Source organism: Schistocerca cancellata, chromosome 4 (genome assembly GCF_023864275.1).
Source record: "Schistocerca cancellata isolate TAMUIC-IGC-003103 chromosome 4, iqSchCanc2.1, whole genome shotgun sequence".
NCBI lineage: Eukaryota > Metazoa > Arthropoda > Insecta > Orthoptera > Acrididae > Schistocerca > Schistocerca cancellata.
In genome coordinates this window covers 26,122,513-26,146,847 of record NC_064629.1, presented here as the reverse complement: position 1 = coordinate 26,146,847, position 24,335 = coordinate 26,122,513, and the positions used below count along the sequence as shown (strand labels likewise).

General features: G+C 39.5%; 1 protein-coding gene across 3 annotated transcripts in view; it reads left to right on the top strand.

Moving 5' to 3' along the window:
* Window positions 1-1,191: 1,191 nt before the first annotated feature.
* LOC126184803 (protein Aster-B-like) overlaps window positions 1,192-24,335 on the top strand; it is a 243,951-nt gene continuing 220,807 nt past the window's right edge. For 2 of the 3 annotated variants that reach the window (XM_049927390.1, XM_049927389.1), the window contains exons 1-4: window positions 1,192-1,562; window positions 1,846-1,899; window positions 18,058-18,195; window positions 18,642-18,780. In XM_049927390.1, the coding sequence (XP_049783347.1) occupies window positions 1,522-1,562; window positions 1,846-1,899; window positions 18,058-18,195; window positions 18,642-18,780 (372 nt within the window). In that variant the 5' untranslated portion in view covers window positions 1,192-1,521. The remainder of the gene's footprint in view (window positions 1,563-1,845; window positions 1,900-18,057; window positions 18,196-18,641; window positions 18,781-24,335) is intronic. The other variant, XM_049927391.1, reaches the window with a different exon arrangement.

The window sequence follows — 24,335 nt, the reverse complement described above, 5'->3', positions numbered from 1 at the left end:
TCAGACTACGCTTTCTTTTCATAATGCATTTATACTTAATGATTAACACATATCAAGCATACCTCATTCACGTTTGTTAAAATGTTTTCTCAGCATTTATGTTGTGCAACATAATTTCTTTTCTTCTTTTTTTCGTTCTGCACGATGCATTTATATTTAATGAGTGTTACATATGTCTCGTATAAATGGTATAAACCATATACATTCCTTAAACATGTTCAAAATGTGTGACTTATTATGTAACTATACAAAGTGTGTAAGCTGACGACATCGATTACATGCACAATTCTTAAAGATGGATAAATAAATAAATCTTTCTTCTCTATTTCATTATGTATCGACATTGATTATTTGTCGTACGATGCAGGAATGATCCGACAGTGGTTTATGAAATATTTCAGGAAAGTGATTCTGATTTCAATCAGCAAATTAACATGCTACAAGACACCTTTCTTTTTCAGTGATTTGCTGACCAACTTCTCATTTTTCATTGTTTTCTGTTGTTACAACTAATATAACTGCGGCTCACGCTTTCTTTTGGGTGTTCGGCACCTTAACCTTGTTATGTGACAATTTTGAGAATTATATTGATTGTTCTTTTGGGTGTTCAGCACCTCAACCTTGTAAAATGAAAATATTTAGAATTATATTGTGTATGGGTTTCTTCAATGTACTGAAGGTTTGAGAAACTAGTAGTCTCAATAAATATTGAGCGTATGCAAGTCCCTTACACCTCCATGGCAGTGTGGCTGGTTCATGAAAGTCTGTCAACAGCTGAATTGAGAATATTGCCAAACCATCATTCACGATCTCACACGCTCAATATGTATTGACAATACTGACAGTATTTCTGAGGCCGTCAATACTATTTTTCCTAGTTAGGACGATACGTCAATATGCGCTCTCAGCCGGGCAATATATTGGCGGTTTGGCAATATTGTTGAAGCGGTGAGGGCTCGTTTACAAATTCTGTGTTTTTGTTTTTTTAACTGATGTAAATTCTATATCTAAGATCAAATTCTTTCTTGAAGAGTGACGATGATGTATCTTTCGTTCCGTTCCGTTGACGTCCAATGTGAAGCGACTTAGAGTCGAAAGATTTGAAAAACCTGTGCCAACAAGGAATATCTCTAGCGGTGAAATTCTTTAGGATGCAATATAAGCAAAGATTATTTTCATAAGACACTTGAATAATAGACCGAAAAATCCCGTTGTCAGAGAGCTGTTTTAGCTGTACGGAAGGTCATAGTGTTAGTGAATCTTAACTTGTTTGTGTACGTACGAATTTTTGCACCACTTGTAGTGTGCGTGATATCGTGTTGAGAAAAAACGTTTGCGAATATATGGATGTTTTTTCTTCATTCCACGAAGAAAATAAGACATTTGAAGCACAATCATTTCGATTTCACCTGTCATTCATGTATCCCTGAATTCCATAAACAAACACAGTTCTCTCCTACGTACGCCTGGAAATACCATCCTTTTTACATTGGTATGAAGTGACAAATTATTTGTGTGGCTATGAACGACACGGATACCTGCTGTTCTGCAGCTACAATAATGTAAGTTTGCGAGGATGAGTATGATGAATTTCGACAACTGTAGATAAATCACTGGCATGCTGTTCAGATTTTCTATCATAGTTTTTGTTGAGTTAGCTTATTGAAGGTATATTTCTATGTCAGTCAAGGTTTCAGAAGGACCAACAGAGGAACTTTTGAAGCTAAGTTATTTCACTTGCAATTTTTGATTTTTGCCAGTTTTTATGTAGGCTTTACAAAGATCATCTACGTTGCTGCATAGAGTGCTGTATATTAAAACCAGAATAATTTTTTGTTTCTAAAGTAATGAGGAGCAGCATTATGAGGAGCAGACCTCTCACGAGCCGCCTGAAAGAAGGTATTTTATTGTTTAATAAGAACATAACTTTTCACTTCGCCACCTAACATTTGGAATGGTGTACTATAAAACAACAGATTAACTTGTGAAGATCTCTGTTGGAAAGTGATAATTTTATTTGGGTGCATGTAAAAAAATTCCGCTGTGAATGCCAGTTGGCTTGCGTAAATGCATGTATTGGCCTGCTCGTATTTGAAGGAGTTTTGACATAACTAACTACTTTGTGTACCTAACGATGTTGTAATTAGAACTGCAGTACTAACGACAATATGCCCTTTGTTCTCCTTTGACTACTGTCATGCCTTCTTTAATAAAAAAATCCCGTTGTAAAATGTTTATAATCCCATAGTGGTGTTGTTATGTATTTTTTCTTTTCCTTTTTTCAAGTGTAATTCAGGCATGCCTTCACTCAGCTTTCTCTGTGTGATGTTTGCTACAAGTGCAAATAAACGAATTTATGATTCCGTCTGATAACCTTCTAATGTGATAACCACTGCATCTGACCCTTTATATTTCACAATTATATTTAAAAGTAATGTCAGAGTTCTCACATTAAAGCGAGTAGGAAAGTGTTTTTGTGCAACTGCCCGTTGTAGATATACGATATCTTGTCTATCCTTTGTACATTTTGCCTGTTGATAGGTAGTTAAAACTGTGGAATAGGCATGCTTTTCATATTGACAAACAGAATATTGACAGAAAAGTGGATGAAGATATTTGCAATGCCCAGTTATTTTTCAAAATATCAAATTTGTATGTCTTTCCTTTCTCCAATCCTCCTCCTCCTCCTCCTCCTCCTCCTCCCTCCCTCCCTCCCTCCACTGACCCAAGTGAACACATTTAGAAACGGTTCCCCACTTCTTAGTGTAATTGGTACTTCTCATATAGGTGGTATTTGTATGAAATTTCTTGACACTGTATGTGTGTAATATGCTGGGAATGTAATTTGGAACCTTATCTCATGAGGGAAGTGTTATAGTCTGAGCTATCTAGGCACAGCTTACCACAGTCTGCATTCACAACCTTAATTCCGTCAGTCATCAGTATCTTTCTTGTTTACAACAGAGTACTCTCTGCTTCAGACTGAAAGATTCATTTTGGTAATTGTACCATATCATAATGATGGAAGACTTAAAAAAATGGTTCAAATGGCTCTGAGCACTATGGGACTTAACAGCTGAGGTCATCAGTCCCCTAGAACTGACAACTACATAAACCTATCTAACCTAAGGACATGACACACATCCATGACCGAGGCAGGATTCGAACCTGGAAGACTTCAGATAGTTGCCATAACTAAATAGTCTGCCATTCAATTTGAATTAAACATGCTGTTGTTAAAATATAGAATTTGTGTGCTCATGAGAATTACTCGTTTAAACTGTGAGTGGAGAGGTAATGGGAGTCACTGGCTATTTAGACATGTCATTCTGTCCACATTTTCTGTGGTCCTCCTTAAACATGCTGATGGCGTGTTCCATGCCCAGTGAAAAGTAAAGTATAGAATCTAACAGTGCCCAAATTTGTCAGTAGTGAAAGTTAGTATAGACAAGAGTCTAGCATGTGTAGGATGTAGTTTATTCATCTCATAACATACAGTTACAGACCAAAGATTTTTTGTACTGGAGACATGTCAAATTACTTTTAAAAAATAAGGTTATAATAATCAACATATTTAAATAGGCATTTCTGAATTTTTAGACATGAACAATTTAACAAGAACATATATAACACTTATGGTGATTTTGCAGCTTGCAATACAGTTTACACAATGTGTTAACAATTTATTATACAGTATATTCAGTTTTCATCCTAATATCTAGATTTGGCAATATACCATTTTGTTTTTATTCTGTTGACCTCTTTCTCCATGACACCACCATAGAACATTGGTCTTAAAACGGGTACAATATTCAGGAACACACATTTTCAATAAATTGCCAGCAACCATTAATAACTTGGTTTCAGATAAAACATGGTTTAGACAGAGTTTGAAAGATTTTTTTTTATTGGCAACTTCTTCTACTCCATAGATGAATATCTTAACAAGGACTGTCAGAGCACCTTCAGGAAAAAATGTCTGTTAAATTTCAGTTTTGACAGTACTTGGTCACAACAGTCAAGATTAGGTATTTTGTGTATGATAAAGTTATTAAAAGTGCATAACAATGTTTCATTCTGACAGTGTGTTAATTCTGTTAATATTAGCAGTTTCAGTTTACTGTAATGTAGTCACCTATTTTTATAATCTTCTGACAAAGATCAGGGTAGTAAGTATTATATTCAAATGTTTTATGTTATACTTTCTGACATGTTCCGCACCCGTGAGAATCATCGCACTTTTCGGCCTATGGAACGAAAACTGAATTGATTTATCTAATCTAAGAACTTGTTTAGCATATCTTAAACTATTTTCAGGGCAGTAATATACAAATACACAGACTGGCAACTAAATCAGGAGAAAGGTAACTTAGAGCTAGAATATATGGCACTTATGATGAACTTGTATTTTCCTGTCACACATGTTCTAAATTATGCTATCTTCAATGAACTCGGGTTTTATGAATACCACTCTCTGTGTAGGATATTGGACATGGAAGGCACTGAAGAATGTGGATTATGATTTGATCTTTCTTGCATTTGTAGTAAGTGTCATCAACATTAAAGCCCCATTAATTTATATAGTGTTTGAATCTTCCCACTCTGGGTTGTAATCTGTATAGTTACCTCCATACCAACAAGCTTTCACTGCGTCCAAGGGTTAGCGGCTGCCATCCATCTGGGGAGTTCAGGTGTTCTCTGTCCACTGTTCCAGTCTTGGTAGGCACAGTACATTCTTAGATGACTGCTGAATATTCTCTCTAGATCTTAGTTGTAGAGAAGGAGTATGACTATGCAATGGGTGGATGCTGTTCTGCTTCACTTAAGCTCAGTGATAAAACTTTAGGCGACATCATCTAAATACCAACCACAAAGGGGTTAACGGAAACGTCCAATTCCACCAATATGGCAGAAACGACCATTCACAACAACTCCCATATCGCGAGTATGATGTCATTACGTAAACATGACAACAAACACGAAAATAGATCGATAAACCATCAAACACATATTCCTCGTATATTATAATCAATCTAACGGGAAAATTGGGGGTTTTTGGGTGGGGACAAATTCATTATAAACACACGCTACTAAACCAAACGACAAAACCGGTAAAATAAACCGACCATAACATTCGCAAAATCAACTACAAACAATATCCAATGGAATTGAACACTTCCCTTGACCTATATAGATCAACGGAAAGTATTGATACCAATTAAGAAACCACAAAACCTACAACCACTTCCACAATCATCACTACCTCAAAAACCACAAGAAAACACCAAATCTGGAATCGAACACTTCCCTTAACCTCACAGGGCCAACAACAACACACAAAACCAACTCATTAATACCAGCAACACAACCCCCTGATGCATGATCCACAAGTCATCTAAACACACACACACACACACACACACACACACACACACACACACACACACACACACACACACACACACACACACCAAAACAAAACAAAACAAAAAACCATTCACAGCCGACAACTAAAAAAAACTACAACAAAATGAATCCTCCACAACAAAAACAAAAATCCACAACCATTCCCCACCCACCTTCCTCCCCACACCTCACCAACCCCCCACCAAGCCACAGCCAACCCCTTCTCCCCCCCCCCCCCCCCCCCACCTCCCAAAAGCTCACTAACCCACAACCCTGGGCCTGTACATCTTACTAACAACCCTTAAGAAAACCCTAAAAATACAGTACCCCTCAGGGACGCTCTTCCGCTAACAGTACTCATCTAAATGAGCCTGAAGCTTGGAAGAGCTCCTCTTCCCCCTCCCTATTACAGATTTAACAGCCCCCCAAAACCTCTCTATAGTATTTGTAAGGCCCCACTATCATAATTCTTGAACTCTACATTATGATTAACAACTAGATAATTGTAACCCTCCCGACCCAACCCACTATAAGATGCAAACCCATCAGACACTACCATACTACCCTGTTCTACATAATCTTGAATCAACCCCACTAACTCCCCCTTCGTACAATCTTCCTCAACCCTAAACACACACTCAGAACAACCAGACCCTGATACCACAGCCCCCACACCCATAAACCAATCACAGGCTTACCCCTCCCATACTTCCTCCTACCAAACTGTGACTCATCAGTCTCAACCTTTACTCCAGGCCCACCCAAAATACCCCTGTATTTAATATATTCTGAACTGACCTCCCGACAAAAAGAATACCAATCAAGGCCGTTCGCTCACTCCCACCCACCTCATGTGCACAAAAACTGTGTGAGGACTGATAACAAAAATGATAACTTAACAAAACAATTTCACGCATGCCCAACCTAGACTTTTCGAACCAGGTACACCGCCGAATGGAGCGCCAAATGTTGTCATGCTGGCACCTCCACATATAGTCGTCCCTGGTCCGAGACGCCGAAACTTTCGTCAACTTCATATATTCTCCGCACACAGAGCACTTCACTAGCTCAGCCAACAGTTCAAAGAGCTGCAAAAACTTAATGAGATACATAGCTGTGTCACCCATCATTCCCCACAGCCGAAGACTGTTCAATTTATGCATCATATCCATTCCTAACGACGACACAAAAAAAGTGATCTCAGAAATTCAAACACGACAAGCATAAAAAAAAATTAAACCATCAACTCACTGCTCAATACGCCACCAATCTTCACTTACAAGCACAACAACAGCTGACAACGTCAACAACTCAAATGAACCCAATACGACACACACCACACAACCCACAAACCCCACCAGAGAGCTCCACCGAACCGCAATGACACGCCACCTACAAACACATCACAAGCACACACTAAACCAACAACAAAACCTTACCCGCAACTTACAGACACACCACCAGAGAGCACCACCGACAACACAACAAGACATCGACAAACACACGACACTCGCAAACTGAACTTCGCGCCATCGTGACATCACACACCACAACAGACTTACGTCATGGCCGACTTCCTTCCCCATCCTTCCCTAATCCGATGAGACCGATGACCACACTGTCTGGTTTCCTTCCCCAAACAACCAACCAACCAACCAACTTACGTCACAGGTCAAAGCCGGTGGGTGGTATCGGACCCTTCTGGTGACCCCCTCAAAGTGCATGTTGGCAATGACTGTCATGAGCAGTCATGGGAAGTAATGATGGTGGAACAGCTGATTTATATAATCAGTTTTGTAATAATATTCTCATTTTGACTGTGGAAGAAGTATTTTACAGAACAACATTAATATTCTGGGCACTAGAGTGTAGCCAAACCAAAAACTCTTCATTTGCTGGGACAAATACACGCAAAATACGTAATAATTTAATATAGTTTTCATTTTCTGCTTCTGCTGCATCTTTGCATTTACGCTATTGATGTATGATTTGCTGCATGGCCCAGATGCAAGTAAACAGAAAATAATGGCAAATGAAACTATTGCCATCCAAGTTAACAAAGACTTCTGGCTATGCTTTAGATCAGTCTGTCAGTACACATACATTCTCAACTGAACTGTTACTTCCAACCTAAGCTAGATCTTCAGTTGTGGTACAGATCAGTCTATCACCACAACATAGGTTTAGTATTCATTTGTTGGTTTTGTAAACTCTCGACCACATGTCAGCCTTGCACAGACCTCTGGCTGCACTACATATCATTCTATCACAACAACATAGAGTCCACCTTTGAGATGAAATCATTAATATTTCAGCAGAGACAATGAAAAAGTGTTGTATGTATCAATCAAATGGCAGAAGAAGAAAGGGCTATCCCTACAATGGAAGTAGTTCATATCATTTTGTCACCACAACTGAGATTCATATTTCAGATGAATTCATTAACAGCATTTCAATATAAAAGGTGCAAGGTGTGTGTGTTGTACATGCACAGGAATGTAAATAGGTGGCAAAAGCAGAATGTGAAGGAAAGGCCATCCACAAAATATGATTAATTTATATGCTAGTGGTATAGACATACAGTTAACTGCTGTTTGGCTATCACATACTGTTCTCCCATCAGCTGCATCTAACTTGATATGGAGATGCATTGCTAACATCTGCTTTATATCATTAACATGAGCAGTGTGTGGATGGCCCTTTGTAAAGTTTAGCTCCTTCATATCAGCAGCCACTTCTATGCATTTAGAGTGTGGCACATTTTCAGCCACATGATAAAGTTTATTTGTTGGAGTACACTCATATTAACCTAAAATCAGTGTATATGTTTCATTGAGTATTGTATCTATTTGCCTTATATAATGTGATGAGTTGTACCAGACAGGAGAGAGATATTCTACAGTGGGTGGGGGAGAGAGAGTGCAATTGCCGGTTCACTGCTTGAGGAGAATGTGATCCCACTTTCACACTGTCAATTTTCAAATCAGATTGTCTTGTGTGGAGATTTTCATTTTGTTATCCTCGCATGGACTACAATTTTTGAATGTAAGTGTTCTGTCAAGTACTACTTGCAGCCATTTTGGGGCGTGACAGTGCTGTATGTAGCTTCTCTGTTCCATAGATAGAATGCAGACTTGTCTTAATAGGGTTTGCTATCAGCAGTATGGTATCCCGATAGACTTCAGAGGGCAGTTGCCAGTTTTCTCTCCCCAGTGTCAAAGCTGTTACTCTGTGCAGAAAGAGCTAAATCATCTGCACAGAGGAAGCTTCTTATATTTGGAATCAGCAGTTGATTGTTGGTGCATATGTTGAAAAGAAGTTAGAACACTTCCATAATGTGCTCTTCAGAGACTTTGCTGTTCTTGGAAGTCAACAAAAAACTTAAAATTGTGCGAGAGAGTGCTGATAACTTCAGCAAGATCGAGGTTGTTGAGCAGATTCTGTAATTGAACATATAGTTATTGGTAACTGACAGCATTGTACATTGCTGTCGAGTCTACGAAAGTGACACCAGTAACCTGACTATTTTCAAACCTGCCTCTTTGAAATGAGTAAGAGCAAAGAGCTGCCCTTTACAGTTGCCCTTGGGGCTTATCCCTGCTTGCTCGTGTATAAGTAGAGGGTTGCTTATAGGTGGAATTCTGTTTAGAATTGTGGATTTTAGCAATTTGTACAAGTGGATTAACTGGCTAACCAGCCTAAAATTTTTGGGGTGCTTTGCTTCCTTTCTAGGTTGAAGAAGGGTTATCTCTCTGCTTTTTTGCCATATCTTTGGTATTTGATGGCTGTTCATGCAACTGTTGAAGACCTTATACAATCCATTCTCTTGTGGATGGACCATAGTTCTTTATTTGTTCCATTTGGATGTCATTTAAGCTGGCCATTTCACTGGCTATGCTGCTTTTGATAGGCTTGTTGAGTCCTGACATTTGAAATAGGGTAACTAGACAATCTACTTCCTTCTGACCCATGTGGTGTGGTTTAGGTACTTTTACTTTGTGTTTGACTTGCCAGTCATGCGCTATCTGGTCTGCAGTGATGTCATAGTGTTTATTACACCTGGTAGTATTACTATTGAGGCATCTCAGTAATCTTCATGCTTTTTGGCTGCTCCTGATTAGATCTAGTTCTTTTGTGCATTTAGTCCTTTATTCCTTTCTGATGCTGTCAGCAACTCGGTGAGTTTGTCCCAGCTTCTACTGTTGCCTCACAAAAAGGATCTTTTTTAGACCCAGCTCTCTGTAGCAAACTGAACAGCAAGCACAGTGGTGTAAGACAAAGAAAATGCAAGTTTCAAGTACTACATGGCATCAACAGTCTGGAGAATTTCTTTACAGCCTCAGTGAATGCTCTGTGTGATTCAGGTATCGGTCTGAGGATGGAAACCACAGCTTCCATCAAGTCTGTTAACTTTTTGATAAAGATTATTGTCCAGTGAAATAACCCTAATGTAAAATGAAATGTCCTGTTTCTGCTGTCATCAGTCATCCTTACATCATAAAACATATGCCGTGGTTTAATCCAGCTACTCTGGAAAACACACAGTCCCTCATTTACAATGTGATTTCCACAGTGCTGGAATTGAACCATAACAAGTGTTTGTGATGTGATAATAGCTTATGGCAGCTGAAACTGTCATATAATTTGAAATTAGTTTGAATGTTTCCGGAATGAGATTTTCACTCTGCAGCGAAGTGTGTGCTGATTTGAAATTTCCTGGCAGATTGAAATTGTGTGCCGGACAGAGACTCGAACTCGGGACCTTTGGCTTTCGTGGGCAAGTGCTCTACCATCTGAGCTACCCAAGCACGACTCATGCCCTGTCCTCACAGCTTTACTTTTACCAGTACCTCGGCTCCTACCTTCCAAACTTTACAGAAGCTCTCCTGCAAAGTATGAATGTGCCGGGTAAAACATTACTTTCTTTAAAAGGAATAACAATAAAGACTGTTTTGATGCATGTCATGAATATATTATCACTGCAAAAAGTCATATCTGGGTTATTAGCCACTTTCTGTGTACCACTGATGGTGGCTTAGTCATTTGTTGGGCTCAGATGGTTTACTTAAGTCATTTCTAGCAGTTATGTATATTTGTCATTGGAATCCACATCTTAATGTACTGATAAGGTTTCCTTGAATTCTGTAAATAACTTCAGTTGAGTGCAAGAGTGAATATTTCAGTGAAGCTGTAGTCAATTTGTGGCTCTCCTTATCCATCTCACTTATAGCACTGTGTTGGATGATCTTGATGGCATTTCTAACTTGTTCATCATCACTATGTAGGAAATGTGTGTCCCCAGAAGCTACTTGAATTTTATTACCAACTAATCAAAGTATATGGCACAACTTTTATTCAGTCTTAAGTGCTGTTATTGTTGTGCTTCAAGGGGGTAAATCATAACACATTTTAGTGAATAAATGACTGTTAGTGAATAATTTCCTAATAAAAGATATGCATCTACATCTATACCTTGTGATGAGCTACTGTAGGTGCATGCCAGAGAGAATGTCCCTATGTCCCACTGTACCAATTATTAGGACTTTTTCCCATTCCATTCACTTATGGTGTGTGGGAAGGATGATTGTTTAAATGCTTCTGTGTATGCTGTAATTAATCTGATCTTATCCTTTCAATCCCTCTGGGGTCAATACATAGGGGGTTGTAGTATACACCTACAGCCATTATTTAAAGCCAGTTCTTGAAACTTTGTTAGTAGGCTTTTGAGGAATAATTCATGTCTGTCTTCAAGAGTCTGCAAGTTTAGTTCTTTCGTCATTGCTGTGACACTCTCCTGTGGGTCAAACAAACCTGTTACCCTTCATGCTGCTCTTTTCTGCATACGTTTAATATCCCCTGCTAGTCCTCTTTCGGTATGGATCCCACACACTTGAGTAATATTCCAGGATGGGTCACACGAGCTGTTTTTAAGCAATTGCGTTTGTAGACTGTTTGCATTTCCCAAGTATTCTACCAGTAAACCAAAGTCTGCTACCTGCTTTACTCATGACTGAACCTATGTGACTGTTCCATTTCATGTCCCTACTAACAAGGGAACCTCCCTATCGCACGCCCCTCAGATTTAGTTATAAGTTGGCACAGTGGATAGGCCTTGAAAAACTGAACACAGATCAATCGAGAAAACAGGAAGAAGTTGTGTGGAACTATGAAAAAAATTAGTAAAATATACAAACTGAGTAGTCCATGCGAAGATAGGTAACATCAAGGACAATGGGAGTCAAGGAGCGCCGTGGTCCCGTGGTTAGCGAGAGCAGCTACGGAACGAGAGGTCCTAGGTTCAAGTCATCGCTCAAGTGAAAAGTTTAATTTTTTATTTTCAGTTTATGTGACAAACTCTTATGTTTCCATCACTTTTTTGGGAGTGATTATCACATCCACAAGAAAACCTAAATCAGGCAAGGTAGGAGAATCTTTTTACCCATTCGCTAAGTGTACAAGTTATGTGGGTCGACAACATATTCCTGTCATGTGATGCACATGCTGTCACCAGTGTCGTATAGAACATATCAGACGTGTTTTCCTGTGGAGGAATCGGTTGGTATATGACCTTACGATCAAATGTTTTCTGTTCCCATTGGAGAGGCACGTCCTTTCGTCTACTAATCACACGGTTTTGCGGTGCGGTCGCAAAACACAGACACTAAACTTATTGCAGTGAACAGAGACGTCAATGAACAAACGGATAGATCATAACTTTGTGAAAATAAAGAAGGTAAAATTTTCAGTCGAGACTTGAACCAACGACCTCTTGTTCCGCAGTTACTCACGCTAACCACGGGACCACGGCGCTCCTGAGCTCGCATACCCCTTGTTGTTGCCTATCTTGCGCATGGACTACTCAGTTTGTATATTTTACTATTTTTTTTCATAGTTCCACACAACTTCTTCCTGTTATCTCGATTGATCTGTGTTCAGTTTTTCAAGGCCTATCCACTGTGCCAACTTATAACTACATCTACATCTACATTTATACTCCGCAAGCCACCCAGCGGTGTGTGGTGGAGGGCACTTTACGTGCCACTGTCATTACCTCCCTTTCCTGTTCCAGTCGCGTATGGTTCGCGGGAAGAACGACTGTCTGAAAGCATCTGTGCGCGCTCTAATCTCTCTAATTTTACATTCGTGATCTCCTCGGGAGGTATAAGTAGGGGGAAGCAATATATTCGATACCTCATCCAGAAACGCACCCTCTCGAAACCTGGCGAGCAAGCTACACCGCGATGCAGAGCGCCTCTCTTGCAGAGTCTGCCACTTGAGTTTCTTAAACATTTCCGTAACGCTATCACGGTTACCAAATAACCCTGTGACGAAACGCGCCGCTCTTCTTTGGATCTTCTCTATCTCCTCCGTCAACCCGATCTGGTACGGATCCCACACTGATGAGCAATACTCAAGTATAGGTCGAACGAGTGTTTTGTAAGCCACCTCCTTTGTTGATGGACTACATTTTTTAAGGACTCTCCCAATGAATCTCAACCTGGTACCCGCCTTACCAACAATTAATTTTATATGATCATTCCACTTCAAATCGTTCCGCACGCATACTCCCAGATATTTTACAGAAGTAACAGCTACCAGTGTTTGTTCCGCTATCATATAATCATACAATAAAGGATCCTTCTTTCTATGTATTCGCAATACATTACATTTGTCTATGTTAAGGGTCAGTTGCCACTCCCTGCACCAAGTGCCTATCCGCTGCAGATCTTCCTGCATTTTGCTACAATTTTCTAATGCTGCAACTTCTCTGTATACTACAGCATCATCCGCGAAAAGTCGCATGGAACTTCCGACACTTGTCTACTAGGTCATTTATATATATTGGGGGGTGCGATGGGGAGGTTCCCTTGTAAGTGTTACACACAGGTATTTGTATGAGTTTACAGATGTCAGCTGTGACTCACTGATGATATATTCATAGGATACAATGTTTTTTTATTTTGTATAGTGCACAATTTTACATTTCCAAATATTTAAAGCATGTTGCCATTCTTACCCCACTTGGAAATCTTATCAAGGTCTGACTGAATATTTGTGCATCTTTGTTCAGACTGTACTTTGTTGTAGGTAACTGCATCATCTGTAAGAAGTCTTAGATTACCATTAATATTGTCCACAATATCATTAGTATGCAACATGAACAGCAAGGTACCCAACACACTTCCCTGGGTACACCCGAAGTTATTTCTATATCTGTCTATGACTATCCATCCAAGATAATGTGCTGTATCCTCCCTACCAAGAAATCCTCAGTTGAGGGTCAAATTTCATTTGATACCCCATACAGTTGTGCTTTTGATAATAAGCATAGATGTGGTATTGAGTCAAATGCTATTCGGAAATTGAGATATACTGCATCTACCTGACTGCCTTGGTCCACGACTTGTGGAGTGTCATGAGGAAAGCGTGAACTGGGTTTCACATGATCTACGATTTTGAAATCTGTGGTGGATGGCACAGGGGAGACGCCTCACTATGTTTGAGCTCAGAATATGTTCTAAGATTCTGCAGGAAATGGGTGTCAAGGATATTGGACGCTAGTTTTTAGGATCACTTCTGCTACCATTCTTGTAGGGAGTGTGACTTGTGCCTTCTTGCAGCTACTGGTCTTGGTCTTTTGTTTGAGGCATCTATAATAGATTTTAGTTTACAGAAAGGCTAACTCGGCTGCAAATTGGATGTGGAATCTGATATGGATTCCATAGAGTCCTGGGGCTTTGTTCAGAGTAATGATTCCAGCTATTTCTCAATGCCAGTGACACTAATATCTATTTCACTCATCTTTTCATTGGTACAAGAAGTGAACTGGGGCAATACTCCGAACATTTGAAAACAGAGTTAAACATTTCTACCTTTGCTTTGCTATTCTTGATTTCAATTCCTGCTTTGACCATGAGTGAATGGACATTAACTTTGGTGCCATTAACAGCCTTTATGTATGACAAGAATGTCTTTGGGTTTTTGTGAAAGACCTTTTGACAATATTTTGCTACAATAGTCATTGAAAGCTTCACACATTGCTCTCTTGACTGCCATTTCATTTCATTCAGCATCTCTGTATCTAGAACCGTATGATTTGTTTTTAAAATATCGTTCAGCAGTCCTGTTTGCATAGAAGTTTCTTTGCTGTGTCTATATACTGTGGAGGATCTCTTCCATCATGAATGTTCCACAGGCCAAGTATCTATCCAGTGCATGGTCAACAATTCTTTTAAACTGGAACTATAGTTCTTCTACATGCTCCTGTGCGAAGCTAAAAGTTTTAAGTTTTTCATTGAAATATGACCCTACTACTTTTTCTGTCTAGTTTGCTGAATATATAAATCTTTCCAATTGTTTTAGTTGCCCTTTGTGCTTCAGTATTCATTGTTGCTATAACTGCCTCATCGTCACTAGTACCCATTTCAATGTGGACTTCCTCAAAGAAATCAGGTCTGTTTGTTGCCATTATATCTAATGTATTTCCATCATGAGTGAGTGGGGTTCTGAAATATCTGTTCTAGGTAGTTTTCAAAGAAGGCATTTAGAACTGTTTCACAGGGAGGCTTGTCACACCCACAACTAACAAAGCTCTAGTTATCCCAGTTGATTGTTAGATGATTAAAGTTTCCTCCAGTGATTGCAGTATGATTAGGGAATTTATGTACAAGCAAACTGACATTTTCTCCAAGGTTCTCAGTTACATCAGGAGGTGGGACTGGTAATTAATAGAAGGACCTCATTATGATTTTATGTCCACCCTTGAAACTGTGTCTTTCCCAAATAGTTTCACATGCAGCTTCAGTTTCTATCTTTGTGCATTTGAATTTCTTGTCTTCTGTGACAAATACACAGTCTCCACAGCCCATTTCCCCATCCTTTCGGTATGTGCATAAATTATCCCTAAAGATCTCTCTACTGCTAACTTCAGGTTTTAACCAGCTTCTAGTATTATGAGCTTTACTGCTTTAGGAGCACTTGAAACTCTGGAACTTTCTTGTGAATGCTTGGGCAGTTAACCACAAGGATTTTGATGCTCTCCCCCGGGTATGGGGAGTGCATTTCTTTGTATCTTACACTAATGCTTCTGGGTTTCTTACAGCTATAGCTATCTGGAGTGCGTGGAAAGTTGTCTAATCTGAAAAAAAACCTTGTGTGCAACCCCCCCCCCCCCCCAACACACACACATACAGTCAGTTACTTTGATAGCTGTCCCTGATCTGTAGTGCACACCTGATCCATTTAGTGGGCCTCTCCTCTCTTAACACTATGTCTAGATAGCCACAGCCTACCTTGTCATGGAACCTTTGAAGTCTCTGGTTAAAGCCTTCCACTCGACTCGGAACCAGGACGACATGTGTTCTGGGGGCTATGCTGCCGATTTTGAGCTTCATTGAAATTCCGGGAGCAAGGCCAGTATCCTCAACACACTGCTAGTCGTACGAATCAGCCAAGTATGACTTTGGAGCCCAGATGGCGGATAATGTTTGTTCCAAAGTGCTCCATAGTCTGTATTTGATCGCACCCTGTTCCCTCAATGACTACTGGAATCTGAATGATGGCTTCAGGCATACACACTGAGTGCAATTGGTGTTCCTTCCCATCCCTTGCTTCCTTTCCCTAAGTGGTACCATTACTGCCATACATATGAACTGCCAACAATTAATAGACCCTACCACTTTGCTTTTGCTGTTTCTTAGATTAAAATGATCCACTCTAAACGCTCATTTTTGAGTAAATGCAGAGTAACAAATCCTACGGGTTCATTCAGATAGTTTATATTCCCTTTACTTTTCAGTCACAAGCATCTACATTCAGCAGTTCGTCTTAATGTACATTGGATTTGTTGTTCATATTCTGATGATCATCTTTTTCTTGTGCTTTAGTCCCACATCAGCACAGGATTGGCATGTTTATTAATGCATTTGGCATGGCTAATTTAAGAGATTGCTGGGTGCCCTCCCTTTGCCTTACTGTTACCCTCGGGGTTGACTACATCTACCCTATCTGTCTGTTGAGGTGTTATTCATGTGAAAGATACCAAAAGCTTTCCAAGTATGTGCAAACTGTGTAACTGAGGTGGGAAACAAGTTCCACCTCAATATTCACCTAGTGGGATGTGGGAACCACTTAAAAACCACATCCAAGTTGGTTGGCATACTGCCCCTCATTGTTAATCCACCGAACGGATTCGATCCGGGGCTGGCACAGCTACCCATCCAGCACTTTAACTCATATGGCCATAGGGATGGGCTTGTAGAGACTACAATATTTTAATTAATCCATTAATCCACTGGGAGAATAAATCAATTCATCTTGTCTTTTCTTCGTAGATTGAAATGGTTTTGGATCGAGCATTCTTCCTTTAATTTTGAACCAGCACTGTTTAACTGATTTCACAAGAGTATGGCGGTCCACAGCAGAAATGAAGAGTAATGCCTTTGATCCATAAGTTACACATGACAAAATCATATGTGATTGTTTCATTTAGAAACATGTGGCACATGAAATACTTTGACGTGGCAGTGTCACTGTTCTGGCTACCAGTCTAACCTTTAAAGAGTCAGCGACAGTAAATATGTTGAAAGCTCTGAAGATCTGGTGAATAAAAATCATCTTAGCTTTAGAAAAAGTAAGTCAACTCAACAAGCATTTGTGATGATGGGATATTTAGCAATGGGAGAAAGGTATAAGAAAAAGTTAATTTTTGTAGACAAGAGACAGGTGTCAGAAACATTGGTATTAGAAGACATTTCAGAAATTCAACACCTAGAGCACACATTTGTGGTGTACTTCCACACCACCATTGTTTTCTGTATTCCATGTATTGAGGCCCAAAAGTGGATTTTCTCTAGAAATGGATTCTGATAAAGCAATCTTGAAAATTTTGTATGTGCATTTATTACATTCTGAAAGGAGAGGGAATAATTTGATACAGCTGTGTTAAAAAGATCTCCCAGATTCTTATTTTTTTAAAAAATTTGTGTTCTGTATTGACAATATTCTATTGAAAATTTTAGGTAATTCACATTGTTGTGAAGTCTGTTCTGTTTCTTGGGTACTTAGCTCTTCTTGTCTCAGTTTTCCAAGGTACTTGCTTAAAAATAAACTGTAGTTGTCATTGTAGCCAATGGGTAATATTTGTAATTACAGCACAGTAAGGTATTATACTACTAAATCTATGATTTTTCTGTGGCGTGCTTGAAATGTGTGATATAGAGAATGAAAATTGGGTTCATTATTTGTGTAACTTTCTATCAACACACTACTACTGGTGTGCAGGGGTTTGGTGCATGGCTGTTAACACATTCTCACACATATCTCTAGATTCCAAGTGGTTTGCTAAGTTTATTATGTCAACATTCACTATACAAAAGTCAGTGTGCTTGTCTGCAGTGTATATTCATTGCATGTTTGCATAGTAGATTTGTGGAGTAAATTCTTTGTTTTTAGTCTTGCTCTCTGATTAGATTTGTTTCCACCCATAATGCATGTGTAGAATTCCTTGCCATATAAATTTAACTGTTCTGAGCAGTCACAAGCTTAATATTTTCTTGTGTAATAATTCCCTTGTGTTTATTGGTATGTTGTATGTCATTATCTAGTATTGAAGTAAAGCTTTGCATTACAGCGAGTCTTTTGTATTTTCAGGCGTAAGTCTGTGGAGAACCTGTTAATATCTAGTCACGACGTAATTGGGAGTAGCATCAGTTCATCCTTGACGTTCAACACAATGACTTTACCCTCTGCCTGTCATGTTGCTAATCCCAATGGCTCCCTGGAACCACGGTAAACATGGCTTGTGTGACGTTAGCTAAAGAAACTGTGATTTGTTCATCATTTAGGCATTAATATAAACTTTTATTGAGCACTGCATAGAAAACTACAGTGGCCACAGTTTCATTTTTAATGTAATTGTTGAGCATAATGTAATCATCCCATGTACTGACATTGTATTATTATCCATTCATGCTTTTTGCCCTGTATTTGGGCATATTTCTTCAGACAGGTACATTTTCCTTAATATGTACTAGAAGTACAGCTTAATTTGATATAGTGTGCTGCCTGTACCCACTGTCTTACCTGAGAACATAGTGTTAAGCTTTTTAAATGTGTTAGTGGGTTTTGTTTGCTGTTTGCCTTTTGTGTTGATCAGTAATTAACACATACCTGTCCTCCTGCTGCTTTTTTGTGAAGGTGCCCTCAGATATCATGTGTGAGTGTGTTCTATGTAGGTCTCCAAGCCCAAGTACGAGTCCACAGTCAAGTCCACGCCCGTCCCCCCGACAACAACACAAGCGGGACCATTCCAAAGGTGATATTATACTGACTGGTAACAGCAGCACAACTGTGGAGAAACCAGATACTTTTGAGGTTAGTGGGGTATAGTGTAAGATCAGAATTGTCTGTGGTATTTTTATTGTATAATTCAAGGGACCCAAAAGAAATAAACATAATATATGCAGGCATTTGTTATTGAACAATGTTTCACAAACAGACTGTGTATTTACTTATTTGTTTCTTTCCCTTTGCTGCTAGGAATATGTGGTACTCAAGTGAAGTTTCCAAATGAGATGCATTTCAGCTGCATGTTAGGATTTTGAGCTTACTTATCAACTTTTATCCATTCATGCTACTGTAACTTTTAGGAAATTTACATTATTAATGCTTAGATATTCATTTGCTATCACAATGCAAAATCTGTATTGAATTAGGTCCAAAGTTAATTTGCCTTGTGCCTATTATAAGGCAGATGCAAAGGACTTTCAAAAAGTGGAAACAAATATTTTCTGCTTCGAATATTGAGATTTTTGTTGTCATTTTCATATGATAATTATAAAAAATACTAACCATATGATTTATGACACAGACTAGAACATGTGTTCTTCCTCCTTAAAACCTTTGGAAAGTTCTGGTACAGTTTGATATTATGACTGAATGATTTGAGATTGTAATTGCCTGGTAAGGCTCTAGACAACCTGCAGTGTTACAGAAAATTAAATGCTTGTTTCGACAATGGGAACACGTTTTAAATAGTGAATTATTTGTGGTAAATGCTGTGGGAACATGCTGGAAACAGTGGGGAAAGATGCACTGTTGAAGGGAAGGAATAGACCAAGGTGGTGGTTGGGGGGAGGGCTGTAAGTAATGTTTTTCAGTATAAAACAGCTGTTTAGAGGAAGAGACATCATCACTTGCTTGAAAGCCATTGTTTCAGGTTCAGTTTTAGTTGAAAAGGGAGCTGTTTGTTGCTCATAACTTACTGCTTTGTATAGTTTATGTGGTGGATAGTTATTCTGTGTTATTTACTTGTTCTTTTTGTTCATTGTTGTGTTGGCATAGATTCCTGGGGAAACATTATTTACTGTCATCATACTAGATAGTGTGACAGTAGTGCTGATACGTATTTGTGTGTGTAATACATGGCAATCTAACTAATTTCTCTTATTCTAAACCTTTAAATATAACATAAAATTTAATTTTGAGTAATTGATACAGTGTCTTATAGCTTTATTGTTTGTGGGCAACAGAGGAAAAGTCCTATGAACATATGTTCGACCTGTTTGCAGATGCCACATATTTATAGTTATGTTGTCCATGTGGTTGTAAGCATGCAGTTGATCTAATTCCATACATAAATACTTGGCCTGCTCTTTAATTTTCAACATGTTTTTAACACAAAAAGTATGATACAACCCAGAGCACTGAAATTGTTAAGAGGAATAACTGCATTGTGACATGAATCTCATATTCTTCATTGTTCTTTCACTGACATTTGTTTTGTAAGGATTTCCCAAGAACCTCCCATACATGAGTAAGCCTTATTTGTATGCAGAATTCTGGTCACTTGGAGCTGAATTGTTTGCTGTGTTTGGCATCAGCTATTCAAAGCCCTGAACATTCCAAAGCCTCTGGATAGGAAGAACCGGCAGGCATAAAATTCTAGCTCCATACTGTTTTACAGTTTTGTTCATCCTCAGTTGGAGTATGGTTGTCTTGTATGTAGGTCTGTGCAATTTTAATATTGTAAGATTCTCCACTCATTGCAGCTTGAGGTGTTGGAGCATATACAGTCGGCCCGATGTCCAGCATATGTGCAAATACTGCATAGTCACCACTAATATTTTCACAGCAACTACAGATGATGCAGAATGCGTAAAAGGTCTCAGCACACCTATAGTCACCTCTTTCCCTACTGTTGATCGTGACTGCTTGGAACTGTCTATGAGCCAAACATTCACTTGGTATTCAGGTAAAGCAACATTAATGAGATACGAGTGTCTTGATACAAGGTTGGGACAGAGTTCCTTGCTGGCTAGTTGTGAGACTCTTACAGTTTAAAACTGACAGTGTGCAGCAAGTTCTGTACTCCATACTATGCCTTTTGAAATAATTTTTAGTGGTGATTTTAATACAGTAATTTGAAGTTTTTTGCATACTGATAGGCACAATAGAGGGGCACTATTGCTTGCTCCATTAATTTCCCCATCTGTGGACTCAGGTTACACATGCTGAATAATATACTGTGTTCAATACCAAACTTAATACAGAGTTGTCAAAAGTCATGGAAAGCCACTGGATGTTTGTTAGTAATGATTCACTCATTTACTAGCTGTCAAAACTGCAATAATTCTGTGAACCGTTAGAATCTTTCTACAGATATACTGACCCTACAACACTATCGGCAATTGTTCTTGTATAGCTACTGTTGGGTTTGAGTATCAGCAACATCCCATAAATACTTGATTGGGTTAAGATGGGTGATTTGGGGAGGTGAGGGAGTAGCAACTTGTAGTTGAGGATCCACTGGACTGTTCATCAATCCACCTGCTTTCAACCATAGAGAGGTGACATGTCAAATTGTACTGTTGAAACATGGCATCTCTGCCAGGGTACTCTGTTACCAGAAAGGGATGGAGATGGCCTACAAGAATATCTGTATAATGTGCATCTTTCATTGATCATGCAGATAGACAATGGGGCCTAACTGTGACCATGTGAACACAGTCCAGATCATAACTGAACTGTGTTTTGACTTGACACAACCTTGATGACACATAGGATCCATAGCTTCATGGGACATATGCTACTCTGCCACCTGCCAATAAGCTTGTCAACAGGCTGTGTTGCATGTTGCCACTGTTTCACGGTCCATTGATAATGTTTGTGGTCCCATACCAGTTCTTAAGCTGTGTTGGGGTGTCTGCAGTGGGACACGAGTTGGATGGCTGCTGCTGAGGCCTATGTGGTGCATTTGTCTCTATGCAGTCATCATAGAAACAGGATCCTGACACTCCACATTCAAATTGGTAGCTACCTGACTCACTGTTAGACTATCCATTGTCTCGTATGGCCGTGGTGAGGTGACAGGATGTCCATTCGATACACACTCGTGGTTGCCCTGGTCTGTGGTTTATGTGTGTGGAAACATTGTCTCTGTGATACTGAAGCCCTATCTTAGACACTGTTGATCTCAGAAACCTGAATTCTTTTAGAATCTACGACCCATTTGTTGTGCGCTGATTATCATCCTGTGTTCAAAGTTGATTGACTCGTGAGATGCTGCTGTGTTCATTACACACTTCTCTGTAACAGACTGCTCAGGTATTGTTTTCACACTCGTGCCGTATGTCACTTGTAGCTGCAAAATTCAGGTGTCACATGTAGCACATTGTCAAATTGGTCAACCCTTTCCGTGGTCCTTAGGGTGCTCAGATGGATGATCTAGCATCAGGTGTGAAAAGTCATCGGTTCAGATTCCAGGTGTGCTCAGCTGTCCACTCAGTAAATGTACCCAGAAGAGTCGCTCCAAAGTAGCTAGAACATCCTCTACCTATTGCAAAGGTGGCACATACAACAACTGCGGAAGCATATGATATAAATCACTTAACACAGCGTGGATCCTCGTAAAATTTGTGCTGTTGGTGTTCAGGGGAGACGAAATGAATGTGTGGGAGTCTCAGTGGCTAAGTCTCGAGTCAACGTGACCGTAGTGTCTTTCTCTTCAACCGAAGAGAGATGATGGCAGCAGTTCTCAAAAGACTTTGTATAAGACTCTCCCCATTGACTCAGGATTATTCCCCTAATGAGAGGATGCACAGGTGTGAGGTACTTGTCTACCAATTTTGGTATGCCACGTAATAGTTCCTTGTATTTTATTTGCTGACAAGAGGGAATTCTCTAAATTAATTGTTAATCTCTGTTTTAAATAACAACTGGACAAGTTCATTTGAAGTATTAAAATTTTATTTATTTAGTGTCACAGTTCCTCCCTAAGGTGTTAAGCCTAGATTTAAATGTGTATCAGAGTGGCAGGCTCTTTTGAATTTTTATATCAGTAGTCAAACAGACACTTATTTATATCAAACATTGTTTTTAAAGTAGTTCTTTTTACTGCTCACATTTGATTAAGAATTAATTTCTTTGTACCTTTGTAGTTGTATGAAAAATTTGAGGTCTCTCTCTCTCTCTCTCTCTCTCTCTCTCTGTCTCTGTGTGTGTGTGTGTGTGTGTGTGTGTGTGTGTGTGTGTGTGTGTGTGTGTGTGTGTGTGTGTGCGCGCAGGCGCGCGCGCACGTGCTCGCGGATCTCCCCACTCCCCTCCTGTACACATGCTTGCTTTTATCATATTTCAGAGTGACAGGATCTTTCCCATTTTATAGCAGTTGTCATCAAGCAATATTTATCTCAGATGCAGTTGTAAAAACAGTCATTTTGCATTTTGTTACTGGATTTTAATTGAGAAGTTTGTTATCTCATGGCAATCTCCATTGTTTTGTCATATTGAAAGAAAAGTATTTCTTTATACAAGCACTGATAACTTTAAAGTTGAGCACCCAGAATCCAAATGCATTCGAACCAGACTGTGTGAAATGTGTTATCAGATTTTGTGTCAAATGCCAGCAGTTCCATTGATTTCTACAGTAAAGAATATACTTGTATCATATGGGTGTTTCCATCTTTTCTTCCTGCGGTGATTATCGAGGGTGTGGTAGATTGTGTTGCCGTTTAGTGCTGCACCACATTACATGTTAGAGAGAGAGAGAGAGAGAGAGAGAGAGAGAGAGAGTGAGAGTGAGAGTGTGGGGGGGGGGGGTAGGATAGAGAATGAATCAGTGTTTTCATTGACAATCAATAATTTTTTTATAAAATGTACTATAATGGGTACAGTTGGGTGCGGTATAGTAGATTCATGGTAATGTTACATCATAAAACATGAAAATAACAACATATGTAATAGAGCAAGACATTGGACTTAATATTTACGCATGCACTAAGAGAATTCATATTAACAATTTCTTAATATTTAAAAACCAGTATGATATATTGTATGATAATAAATAATTTATTTTATGCTTGCAGTAATGGTATATCCCAGTTATACATTAAAACCACACACATACACTCTCATTCCCCCCCCCCCCCCCCCCCCCCCCCCCCCCCCGCCCCTCATGAACCATGGACCTTGCCGTTGGTGGGGAGGCTTGCGTGCCTCAGCGATACAGATAGCCGTACCGTAGGTACAACCACAACGGAGGGGTATCTGTTGAGAGGCCAGACAAACGTGTGGTTCCTGAAGAGGGGCAGCAGCCTTTTCAGTAGTTACAAGGGCAACAGTATGGATGATTGACTGATCTGGCCCTGTAACAATAACCAAAACGGCCTTGCTGTGCTGGTACTGCGAGCGGCTGAAAGCAAGGGGAAACTACGGCCGTAATTTTTCTCAAGGGCATGCAGCTTTACTGTATGATTAAATGATGATGGCGTCCTCTTGGGTAAAATATTCCGGAGGTAAAATAGTCCCCCATTCGGATCTCCGGGTGGGGACTACTCAAGAGGATGTCGTTATCAGCAGAAAGAAAACTGGCGTTCTACGGATTGGAGCGTGGAACGTCAGATCCCTTAATCGGGCAGGTAGGTTAGAAAATT